This window comes from Microtus ochrogaster, linkage group LG2 (assembly GCF_000317375.1).
Source record: "Microtus ochrogaster isolate Prairie Vole_2 linkage group LG2, MicOch1.0, whole genome shotgun sequence".
Lineage (NCBI taxonomy): Eukaryota > Metazoa > Chordata > Mammalia > Rodentia > Cricetidae > Microtus > Microtus ochrogaster.
The window spans coordinates 17,125,501-17,138,738 of NC_022028.1; the positions used below are offsets into that span (position 1 = coordinate 17,125,501).

At 37.5% G+C, this 13,238-nt stretch overlaps 1 protein-coding gene across 4 annotated transcripts in view; it reads right to left on the reverse strand.

Annotated features, from left to right (window-relative positions):
- Phf3 (PHD finger protein 3) overlaps positions 1–13,238 on the reverse strand; it is a 74,719-nt gene that overhangs the window by 42,100 nt on the left and 19,381 nt on the right. For 3 of the 4 annotated variants that reach the window (XM_005359885.2, XM_013351066.2, XM_013351067.2), the window contains one exon: positions 2,421–2,582. In XM_005359885.2, the coding sequence (XP_005359942.1) occupies positions 2,421–2,582 (162 nt within the window). Of the gene's footprint in view, positions 1–2,420; positions 2,583–3,418; positions 3,615–13,238 lie in introns of all 4 variants that reach the window. The other variant, XM_013351065.2, reaches the window with a different exon arrangement.

A 13,238-nucleotide genomic window follows, 5' to 3' on the forward strand; every position in this document is an offset into this window, starting at 1 on the left:
TATTTACAAAATGAGGGAAGGAAGGTTTCTAAATGAAAAAGACTAAAACTCCTTTTCTCTTTTAAAGCAAAATGGAGAAAACAAACTACTAAAGGAAATGAGACACTTTAAAACATTTTGATTATCTTCCTAAAGACAAAAGGTATGAGCACTTAAAGACAAAAGCTATTAATATACACTAAAAAAAGAAGAAGAATGCATCCCTACCATCAGAGCCATTCCCCAAACAAAACAAAGACATATTTGAACATGAGGACAGAAAAGTCAGAGGAAAATAAAACAATTTCAAAAGATTAAGTAAAAAAGATAAGATAGGAAAATGTAAGGAAAGAAAATAAAAGGCCAGCATCTTTTATCAGATAATACATTCCAGAATGCAAGAGTTGACAAATGAAAATGAGTAAAGGAAATTTAGAAAACCCCCAGGACTGAACAATAGTTTCCAGACTCTGAAACTAATCGGTGTTAGGTAACTTAAATAAACAAACATACCAAACACCAAGATTTCATGTTATGAAATTTTTTTTAAATATAGTGGGAAAGAGATTCTACAAGATTCCCACATATAGCAATGCAACACACACATCGAAACACAAACAAAACAAAGAAAAACATCTTAATAAGTGAATGGAATCACTTTCAAATCACTTCCTTTGGTAATTTGTCCTTGCTAACATAAATTATTCCCCACCCATGCCCATGAAAGCAACCCGAATTAAATGCTGTGGATACAAAAATAGAGACATTAAAGTAGGAAAAAGACTAGGCAAGAAGACAAGAAGTGTTTCCAGCAGCAGAAAGAACTAAGATGATGATGATAGTGGGGGAGAGGTGACTGACTAATGTGTAACATATATATGTGCATTTATGAAATTGTGAAAAAATATTTTTTAAGTATACATACATAGTTTAAATAAAAGTATAGTTTAAATAAAAGTTTCCCTCCCAGAACCAAAGACAATCTAACAAAACCCCTAACACAAGGTCTGAGAATCCCTTTTTTGAGTTGTTAGGGTTATCCGGGAGACTCCCAGAACATTATAGCCTACTGTTACTACTTTGGGTTACCACCCAGAGGAAGGTAGGTCCCTATTGCTGAAGGTATACCATGCACTTGAGACACAGGGTCCAGAGGCCCCTGAGCTAGAACTGGCCTGAACGCCTCCTCTCTGAGGAACAGCTTTCATGATAGCAGATGGTGCTATGCAAGCTTCTGAAGGAGGGAACAAGGAACCAATAGTACTACCCGGTTATGACAGCTATGAGCCACATCAACGACCAGCATAGCACATAACCTTAAGGATGCAGTACTGGCACACACAACTTGGTAGTAACAAACAGCTCTCTAATTGGACTTAAGACTCAGTTAACAAGAAGGTAATTATGTCTAGTACTAAAAACTCAGGGCTAGTTACTGAAGCCAAGGATCTTGCAGTAGAACCTACAACCACCACTTTACAAAAAAACAGCATCATCCCTAAGTACATTCTAAGTATGTGACTTTATATCCACAGATAAGTGTGGCACTCACGCCTAAAGTAACCTTCTCTTTGTAACAGATGAGGACCACTACAGAACACTACAACCAAACAAAACACAGTCGTGGAGCCCAGTCCTGATGGTTACACTTACAAAAGAACTGTGTCACTTAAATGCAGTAGAGCGGGAGGAAAAACACTAAGAGCCCAAAGATCTGGGAGTTTGTTCTAAGATTGCAATCCTAGTAATATCAGAAGCTACAACCATAAAATCTCATGAATATGACTGACTAAAGATGAGCTGAACAAGGGCAGCAACAACAGACATGCTAATATAGACAGGGGCAAGTGCAAGAGGCCTCAACCTCAACAAACAACTATGAACAAGTGAAAATGCTGAAAATGAGAAAAATAGTCTTCCCCAGGTAAGAGCTCAACAATTGCTTATCCAATACCAAATGGTCAGCCCTGAAATACTATACAGACTGAGCATGAGGTATTTGTATATTTAGGAACACACACATATATATCAATCAATGAAAAAGATGCCATGAATTTGAAAGAGATCAAGGAGGGCTATATGGGAGTTTGGATAGAGGAATGGGAAGGGAGAAATACTATTAAAATCTCAAAAACAATAATAATTTAAAACACCACAAAATACATTTTGAAAAACAATCTTTCAAGCCAGACATGACTAGAATACTTCTGTAATTTTAGTCTTGGGAAATGGAGTTAACAAGATAGGAAGTTCAGAGCAAGCCTTAGCTTCACAGGATGTCCGAAATCAGCCTGGGCTGTTAAGAGACCATATTGATCAGCTGGTTGGTAGGTAGATAGGTAGGTGGATGGATAAATAAATAGATAATCTGCTTAGCAAGTGTGTAACCTAACACGTTTTATGCATCTGACTTTCTAGCTTAACCTCTTGGGGAGGATTACCTTGTGCCATTAAACGAGGTGATTTTCTTGGTGATCTCACTGAATTGTCTTCTACTCTGTCCCTCAAATTCCTGTTAGGTAAAATCAATTCTTCTTCATCAATGGTATCATTACCACTTTCTTTAACAACTCCTTCATCCATAATATCGTCAAGACCAACAACTAGAAAGAGACAAAAACAAAAATTAATTTTAAAAATATTGGGTGTGTTATAAATTTAAAATCAGTACAATGGGGAAAATCAAAGTACTTTAATCTGATACTGAATAGTCATAAAAATCTAAGTCTATTGATAATCTATGTGATACTGTTACTAGCAAGCACCCACATCAATTCCATTTGACAAGTGTCTACCTGTGAGGTAATTACTCAGAGAATTAGCAATAACCTTTTCCAATTTGAGCTCAACTACTGCTCTATTATCATCTGCTTGCCCCTTGAGACTGTCATAGGCAACTATACCTGGAATACTCAATTATCTCAATTCTACTTAGGTAGTAAAAAAGTGTTCTATCTTGAGACGTTATGCTGCATAAGTGAGAATGATACAGGTAACTTATAGATGGTTAAGTAATAAGGAAGGAAGAGCAGACAGAAAAAGAAAATGAAAGCTGTACTCCCTTTCCAATGGAGAGGAAAGCAGTGGGTATTTGTAGTTCAACAATTAAATTACTTTCCCCTAACCAGTAAGACAAAGTCATTTACTCAGGAGAGGATGGAAAAGGTCTGGGGTCACTAAAGAAAATATTAACAGTATTCACATTGTTACTAAGTTTATTTCTGTACAGAACAAATGCCACCTTAACAAGTCAATGTGTATAAATAATCTTAAAACCACACTTGCTGAAATCTTGTACAAAGAATGTTTCTATTTTCATTAAATGGCTTGGATGTAAATTCCTGGCAAAATATGCACATGAAATGTGACTACAGCATTTAACCTGTCTACTAGTTTCCTCTATCTCTGAAAGGAGAGTAACAGTACCTGTCCTACCTACCTCACAGGGTTGTTGTGAGGATCAAGTGGGATGATGTATGAAAACTCACTCTGTAAACTTTAGAGTACTATACAAATGTTAGTTATTATCTTCATCCTAGGGGTTAGAAGGAACCTCAAGAGGTTATCTAGTCCTCATCTTTGTATCCAAGTAGAAGAACTTCATTTAAAAGAGCTCAACAAGATAGTGGTCTATCCTAAAATTTAAAGAGAACAAAATTCTTAATAAATATACTTTCAAATAACACAATCTTTTTGAAGAGCAATTCAGCAATGAATAGATTCACAAAACTGCTTCAACCCTTTCCCCAAAAACCACAAAAGAAAAAAAAAAGAGGAAAAGAATGAATTGAGAAGAAAATGTTGGCCAGAAAACATCTAATCTTTGTTCAAGAAGTCTTATAGACGAAATGCATAACCATACACATTTAGACAGGGAAAAAAGACTGACAAGATACAGATGAAAATATAACAATGGTAGTATTAATTCTTCTCTATAGAAGGTAAGGCTTTACCTTTAATCTAATCCAATTATCTTAATACAAAGCATGCATTACAGAATGTAACACATATTGCTAGCATCAATTATCTCTAACAGTTAAGGTGGATAAGGAATAGTTGATAGTCTAGTTTCTTAATCTTTCCTATACTTTCTGTCAGCAAATGTCTACAGTAAGCACATGCCTTATATTGCAATCAGGAGGAAAAAAAGGGAGGGGAACAATCTGGAAAAGTAAAACTGTCCATACGAATAGAAAAGGTTAATAATGGTTGGGGAGATTTAGTAACTCAAATCCAAAGGCTAATTAATGAGTTTTACATATTGTGAATGCGTATGTAAATACCATAGCACAAAAATGTGTGGGTCAGAAGACAACTTACAGCAATTCATTCTTTCAACCCACAATTTAAGTGCCTGGGATTTTAAACTGAGGTCTTCAGGCTTGGCAGCAAGAATCTCTATTTGTCATTTCTCACTGGCCTTAATCTGCAGTTTTTTGAGACAGGTTGCTTATAATCCTTTTGAAAAGCCATTAACAGTACCTCCCTTGCTACATTTGTCTCCTTACCTACTTACTATACTAATAAAAATGCTTATTTGACTCAGCAAGTCTTTGAGCTAGAGTTAAATGTGATGATGAAACTGAAAGGGGATACAAAGGTAAGTATATTTATTAGCATTACTTATATCCCTATATATATTTAGGAACATAATAGTAAGAAAAATCTAATTTACTACGAAGAAGCTATTTTAATGTATGTTATGTACAATTTGATAAAGCCAAACGGGCATGTTCATACATATCTCACTGAGAGAGACTCCTGTCTCAAAAACAAGATTAATGGCTCCTGAAGGATAACAATGAGGGTGATCTTGGGCCTCTACACACATAAACAAGCATACTTGAGAGCTGAATCACAAAGGTTTTTAATTTTTTTAAATTAAGGAATCAAGTGACATACCACAAGGTAAGTATAAATAGAAGAACTTGTTTAAAATGTGAAGCATAAAAACAAACAAATAATCTGGAAAAATAAAAAGATCTGAGTGAGACATATGAACCAGACAACACGTAAAAAATATTCCAGAAAAGCAGGTCAATTAAATTAAATGTCATTGACAGATGAAAGAAAAGATAAATGATAGCTACTAGTGTGACCTTAAGGAGTGGTAATAGTGATCTAGACTCAAAGGAGAAATATTTTGATAAAAGGGACAGAAAAGTGAAATATAGATGTTGAAACAAAAATAAATTCAAAATAACATGTGTTGACAATGAAATTCATTAGTAAAGGCCCCACACTTCAATTCTTCCAAGTATAGAAAAGGAAAAGAAAAGACAGGTATATTCTATATCGTATAACTGCAAACCATATTTATGGAAAATATGGAAAAATCTAATTTCAAAATACCATCTTAAAACAAATTTCATGAAATGAATATCTAAATATAAAACATTACAAGAAAAGCTAACAATGAACCAAAGGGCATTTTTTAGCTTACTAAACATTATAAAACTGAGGAATATACGAAAATACACATTGAAATTTTTCATTTCAGTTTGTACCTCCCCCATGCTTCTAAAAACATGCATGCAAGAGACACATGTATTCACGGGTCAATTCTAGGATGCCTAATGATGGGATAAACACTCTCAATTGGCAGTCTTTTGGAGAGGGATGTAGGGAATACTTAAAGGCTCCTTCATTTTATTTTTATTATTCAGGCTTTTCTTTTCTGCTAAGATAGATCATGTGGAGATCAATGTCCTAATTCATTTGAACAGCCTCCCTGTTATAATGCTAACTCACAAGTAAAAAGTTGTAAATTATTATAAAAATATAACAACTCTAGGCATGACAAAATTATTAATTTACAGCAAATTACGTTAAATGAATGAGTTAACCAACCATCTCTTTTCATATGCTTTTGTTACAATGTACTTTACTTGGCCATGATCTTCAAAAAGCTGGCCACTACATGTCTCCCTGAATATGGCTACTATTTGCTGTTTCTTGTTTTGGTATGTGTATGCACACCTGTGCGCAGAGGCCAGAAAAAAAGGTCAGCAGTTTTATCTTTCTTATGCTTTTTTACATTATGGAGCCAGTGTTTCTCATTGAAGATGGAGATAGCCAAAACAACCAGTTTTTCTGCAAGCCCTGGGGATCCTTTTTTCTCTGTCTTCTCAGAACTTGAGTTATTGGTGCACATCATTGCAGCCAGCTTTTTTAAAAGTTTGCCCTATCTATCAATCTACCTACCTAACTACCTATCATCTATTGATCTATCATCCATCCATCTATCAAGCTACTTATCATCCATCTATTATTTACCTACCTACCTACCTACCTACCTACCTACCTACCTACCTACCTACCTACCTACCTACCTACCTACCTGTTTGTGTACTAGAGGTGATGACCATGTGTATTGCCTGGCCCACATATGGAGATCTAAAGACAATTTGCAGTGACCTATTCGCTCTTCCTAATAATGTGGCTTTCAGGGATCAAACACAAGCAATCAGCATCGGTATCAAGCATCTTTAAGCTCTGAGCTTCCTCACCAGGCCAACCCAGCTTTTTATGTAAATTCTGTGATCTGTGGTGGTTTGAATGAGAAAGGTTCCCATAAGCTCCTGTACTTGAGGATTTGGTTTCCAGAAGATGGTGCAACTTGGATGTGTTTTGGAGGGGTGGCCTGCTAATGGAAATATGTCACCCAAAGCAGGTTTTGCAGCTTTTTAGACTCTGGCCATGTCCAGCTTGCTCTGCTCTGTGTTTATGTTTGAAGGTTGAAATCTCAACTTCTGTGCCTCTGCTATGCTTGCCACTACCCTAACATGATCTATCCTTATTGCCCTGGAACTCAATAAACTCTTCCTTCTGTAAATTGCTTAGGTCATGGGGCTTTACCATAGAGACAGAAAAATAACAGGATCAAAAATACTGAGTCAGTCAGGTTTTCATGCTTGCAGGGCACACTACCAAATGACACACTTCCACAGCCTCCAAACATTCTTTTTAATAGAACACACTCAAATAATCTGTCTTTCACTATTAAGAAAAAAACTAGACTTTTGCAGATAGACTAGGGGGCAGGTAGGGTTGGGAACAGGAGAGATCAAGTAGAGAGGAGGGAGAAACAACTGGAATGGGGGTAGGCATTTCAGGGATGAAGTCGAAACCTAGTACAATGGAAACTCCACGAAATCTACAAAAGTAACCCTAGCAAAGACTCCTTGTAATGGAGGACACAAAGCCGAACCAGCCATCTAAGGTAATCAGGCAAGACATCAAGTGGAGGGATTGGGACACCAAACCAGCCACAAAAACTTTTGACTTAGTTTGTCCTGCCTGCAGTGTCCTGGGATCGGAGCCTAGCAGAATTATCAGAGACCAGAAAAACTTCATCCACAACTGATGGGAACAGACGCAGAGTCCCACAGTCAAATATCAGGCAGAGTGTGGGGAGTTCTACAGAGAAGGAAGAGGAGGGATCGGAGGAACCAAAGGGGTGAGAGAGCACCATATAAACATGGTCCACAGATCAACTAACTGTCTGGGAACCATAAGGAGTTGCAAAGATCAGGGAGCCCATTGGGTTCTGACCTAGTTGATCTACATATATGTCTGTTATTGCTGAGCAATTTGGAGTTCTTATGGGATTCCGAACAGTGGAAGCTAGAGCTGTTTGTTTCTGATTCTTCCACCTACTGTTTTCTTCCTACTGGGTTGCCTCATCCAAACATGATATTATGGGGAATGTCTGGTCTTATTATAGCTTGTTATGCTGTTTGGCTGATGTCCCTACGAGGCCTGCTCCTTTCTGAGGGAACTGCAGTCATGATGTAACATATGAGTGAATGAAAAAGAAAGAGAGGAACGGAGGGAAGAAGGGAGAGAGAGAGGGCTGGGGAAGGAAGGAAGCAAGCAAGCAAGCAAGGCAGGAAAAACTCTATTATCTTACAATTATACTTAGAAGCTACATGAGGGCAGAACTTGCACCAACTAGCGCTGCACCCTCCAGCACTTTAAACAGCACAACACTTGACAGATATACAGCATTTTAAAAATGAGCAAGTACTACAGAATCAACTACTTATAAGTCAAAGTAAACCTTAATTCCTTACATAGACTTTCCAACCATGCAGTATACTGCTAATGCTTAGGATGTTCTTTAATAAGAATCAAGCTGCCATAAAATAGGAATAAGCTTTTAAAGACTCAGCCTCTTATTGAAACATAAACTGTTTGTATTCATTGAATGTCTCATTTCAATGAGTCAGTTCCCAATTAGACTCTTCTGTAACTGCTGTAGCTTGGATCGTAGTTGGTTCCCTACTGTCCATGTGTCAGATGCTTGGTCTCCAGGAGGCTCTAAGGGGAGGCTGGAGAAATTGAAGAGGTGGAGCCTGGTGGAAGGTCTTCAGGTAATTTTGAGGGTATTCTTTTTTTTTTTTTATTGAGAAAAAAAAATTTCCGCCTCCTCCCAGCCTCCCACTCCTCCCGCCCTCTCCCCGCTCCTCTCCCCCTCCCTCTCAAGTCTGAAGAGCAGTCAGGGTTCCCTGCCCTGTGAAAAGTCCAAAGTCCTCCCTCCTCTATCCTGGTCTAGGAAGGTGAACATCCAAACTGGCTAGGCCCCCACAAAGCCAGAACAAGAAGTAGGATCAAAATTTGAGGGTGTTCTTGAAAGGTGTTTGGGGATGAAGGTTCCTTCCTCAGCCCACTCCCCCCGAAACGTGAACTAAGCTCTTTTGCTACAGCACACATTCTAACGACGACATGCTGCTTCCCACATCTGAAAGTAAAGGTGTCAACTGACTGGACTGAAACCTACAAAACTGTTAGCCCAAATAAAACTTCCCTGTGCTATTTGGTTACCTAAGACATTTGCTATAGTGACAAAAAGTGGACTAACATACACTTTAACATAAATGAAAGAAAACAGAGACAAACAAGAAAGGTTTCTTCAAACTTCTTAAGGAAATGTATTCTTCCCCTAGAAAGTAAAAGCTACCACCACACCCCAAAAAGGAACTTTGGTGGTTGTGCACATACAACTAAATAAAACATAAACTTCATGAGGGTATTAATTTGTACTTAAGCCTTCTGACAGAGTATCAATGTCTAAATAGTTGCAGATATGCACTATTCAATCTTAAGGACCAATGGGCACAAAACATCACAGATTCCAATTATCTACGTCAAGAACTTACAACCTTCATGTTCAGCTAGAGTTAGTCGGCTTAATCAATAGAAATAAAAGAATTCTACTAAATAAATCACAGAAGTGTTGGATAGTCCTTTGGAGAATCCAGAGTTAGGATGCTAAAAGTTTAGAAACACAAATTAGAAGTCACAGACACAAGAAAAAAAGCCAATTAGTTCAATTAATTAATTCTCTCAATAAAAAAAGACAATTAGTATTTTTTAGAACGCATGTCTAGAAACTAAATCCTCTTTAAAGCTACAAAGGAAAAGATTAAAGACAGGAGTATAAAAAAGGACATTCTAACAGTATTTTTGATCCAGAGTCCTTGTGACAAAAGGGATAATAGTAGCACCCTCCCCATGGTGTCAGATATAAACTCTCAAACTGCTAATTAAATGCTAGTTTTGTCCCTTTCAGCAGTGACAAAACATTGATACTCTGTCAGAAGGCTTAAGTACAAATTAATACCCTCATGAAGTTTATGTTTTATTTAGTTGTATGTGCACAACCACCAAAGTTCCTTTTTGGGGTGTGGTGGTAGCTTTTACTTTCTAGGGGAAGAATACATTTCCTTAAGAAGTTTGAAGAAACCTTTCTTGTTTGTCTCTGTTTTCAGCAGGTGATGAGCAAAATTTTAATTTCACTAAAGAATACCAGCAAATAAATTAAAATAACCAATGGTTACAACTGATGCCAATAAGCACTGCCAAAGAAAGAAACGCACTAAAGGAAAAAAACCTAATGAGAAACAGAGTATTTCATGTTGGCAAAGTTACGGTTTTATGATGGCATGTCATCTTAAGTCCTAAGAAGAGATTTATCTCTTATTACCTTAACCTGGTAATCAAACTTAACATAAAGAGTTCTAGAATCATTATATATTAACTACAAAGCCTTACACATGAAGAAGTCTTTTAAATATGTTTATCCTTAACTCTAATCAAGCTTTTAATTCTCACTTCCAACTTGGAGGAAATAAAGAACAGAACAAGCCAGGTGACCTAATCACCATGCACAAACACATAAATGTGTGTATAAACTTTTAAAAGTCTATGTCAAGTATTAAGCAAAATTTAGGGGGATAATATATGAAGTCTGTATACATTGAAATCATACTGTAATATCAATTTTATAGAATCCCTTATATAGCACTTTTTAAAAGATGTGTTTTATTTTTAGTTCTGTGTATGATAGTGTGTCTGTGAGTTTGTTCATGCAAGTGTAGTGTCCTCGGAGGCCATGTAGCTTCAGATGCCCTGGAGCTGAAGTTACAGGCAGTGATGAGCTGCTGCCTGACATGGGTGCTGGAACTGAACTCGGGTCCTTGTTGGAGAATATAATTTTAAGGTCTGTTACTTTTGTTTATGCTGTGGAACATTTGCTTAATGATGTAAAGATGTGTTGCTTTTGTTGATGCTGCATTTGTTTAATTCTGTGAAGCTGTGATTCTTTGTTTAAAACACCTGGTGGTAAAATAATGCACTGAACAGCCAGCAGCAAGGCAGGAGCAAGGAAAGGTGGGCCTGGCAAGCAGAGAGTATAAATACAAGGTGAAATGAGGAAGAAGAGGAACAAGATGGAGCAAGGAGAGGACATCAGGGGCCAACCACCCAGCCAAGAGTGAAAGATATAATTAGAAAGAAAAGGAAATAGTCCAGAGGCAAAAGGTAATTGGGACAATTTAAATTACGAAAACCTGGCAAGAAATAAGCCAATGACGGGTATTCATAACTAAAAATAAGCCTCCGTGTGTGGTTTATTTAGGAGCTGGGTGGTGAGCCCCCCAAAAGACAAGAGTAAAACATGGCACAACAAACCCTCTAAGAGCAAGTACTCTCTACTCCCCACACAGCAGCTTTAAAAGTAAACACAAGGCCGGGCGGTGGTGGTGCACGCCTTTAATCCCAGCACTCGGGAGGCAGAGGCAGGCGGATCTCTGTGAGTTCGAGACCAGCCTGGTCTACAAGAGCTAGTTCCAGGACAGGCTCCAAAACCACAGAGAAACCCTGTCTCAAAAAATCAAAAAAAAAAAAAAAAAAGTAAACACAAGAAGCTACTTTTGTTCCCAGAAAGTATCTATAAGTAGATAATCAATGACCTAGAAGAAAAACTTGTATTCACCTAAAATATAAAACAAATTAGCTTTCCCAATATTCAATCAAGCTAACACTAGGACAACACTAGGAGACACTGAGGATCAGAACCTCCTAGAAGAGAGAAACTGACCCCTAAACACACATCTGCCTTCAGTGTTCTGCATTACAGCATTATTAATACACAGTTCTCTATATTTTAAAACTTTATGAACAGTAGACTATTTATAGTACTAGAATGGGAAGTGACTATTAAGATATACCACATCAAGTGTCTGTATCACTTCACAGCAAAGGCTTTAAAACAGTTATTATACTTAAAGATGAGTTAAATATTTTTGTTTTACAAAGCAAGCTAAGTGTTTTAAAATGAGACAGTGTTGTAGGGAGGCCGCTTATTTGTTCCCGGATGCCCAGACTCGAAATAACCACACAGAAACCATATATTTGCAAGACAGGTATTACAAACATAATGGCCTCTTCTATTATGAAAAAGTCTAAGTGGTAAGTGATACCAAAAAAATAAACACCCTTAGTCTGTCCCTTCCAAAAAAGTAACATTTTAGTAATGTGAAGCAAAAGGGGTATGATAGTGAATCTCTATACTCTCAACAACCTGGGAGGTAGAAGCAGAAGAATCAGGAATTCAAGATCATGAGACTACCTAATGAATTCAAGGCTGTCCTGGTTTACATGAAACCCTGAGCCAAAAAAAAAATGAACTGAGAGTAACCAAGTAAGTCACTTGACATGGACCTCTGTGCCCACCCATCACCACACACACACACAAGAATGAAGCCTCAAATAAGCAAGCAGTAATGTGGACACCCATCTTCTTCAGGGTTCAACACTACAATAACCTGCTTTCTCTCCTTATGATAAAAAAATGATGCTGGATGCTTACAATCCATTAAGGAAGTGAAAAATAAACAGAAAAGGTATAAAGTATTAGATAAGTAAAGCAGGGTCAGCTCAGAAAATAAGCCAAGCATTCTAAATACCTTGGGTGACACAGAAGTGGGAAGAGGTATCAGTACATAGAGCACTACTGAATAGCAGTTAAGCTTGAAGCTACTAGTGACTGCTCAGGATCACTCAGCTGATCTTTTCTGTATCTGGGTACATGTCACAGACTGCATTACCCAATCCACCTTACTACAGATGCTGAGTACTATCTAGGCTGTGACCTACTAGATTCAGAATGTCAAATGCAGTTGTTTTCACACTAGGGTGAACCTAGCCCTATCTAAAACTGCAGTCAAATATTCTGAGACCACATAACCTAGGTTCTGAGTCAGAACCTAGGAAAGAGCAAAGGCTGGAAAACAGTGGTTCTGGAGTTAGTAGGAAGGCAGAGAATGTCTAAGCTTGTCAAGTGGATGGAAATCAGGTCATCAGTGAGACTTTCCTTCTTTAAAAATAGGACCTGCCCCTACCAAGACATTACAAAAACCAAGTAGGTACACATCAAGAAGAAAGAAAATGAGCCAAGACAAGGCCCTGAACCAAGAATCTCCCTCCAGGCCGCTGAGATGTCAGTCCCCACCTCAATCTTTAGTCAGAACTCTTTCCTGTTCAGTGTCCTTAAAAGGTTAACACGGGAAAGCACTTAAAGGTTTTTATTATTCACTGTCCTTCCTAACATAAAGAAGTTAATTATGGTGTTTTTAGAACAAGATAAATTCAAGTTCAGAAAAACATCTCATGAATCCTTCACATAAAAAAAAAAAAAAAACAAGGGCAGGAGAAACAGCTCAGCAGATAAAAACATTTAACACTGTCAAGCCTGACAACTAGAGTTCAATGCTCAGAAATCACATAAAGGCCGAACGAGAGAACTAACTCACAAATCTTCAACCATGACCTGTGCACCATGGTACACACATTCACATCATACAAACACTCACACCCACAATGATAAAAATAAAATAAGAAAATCATAGACTGCCCACCGTTCTGCCTAAGAATACCTATCACCCATATACATGAGCACGGGTTCCAAATTCTCT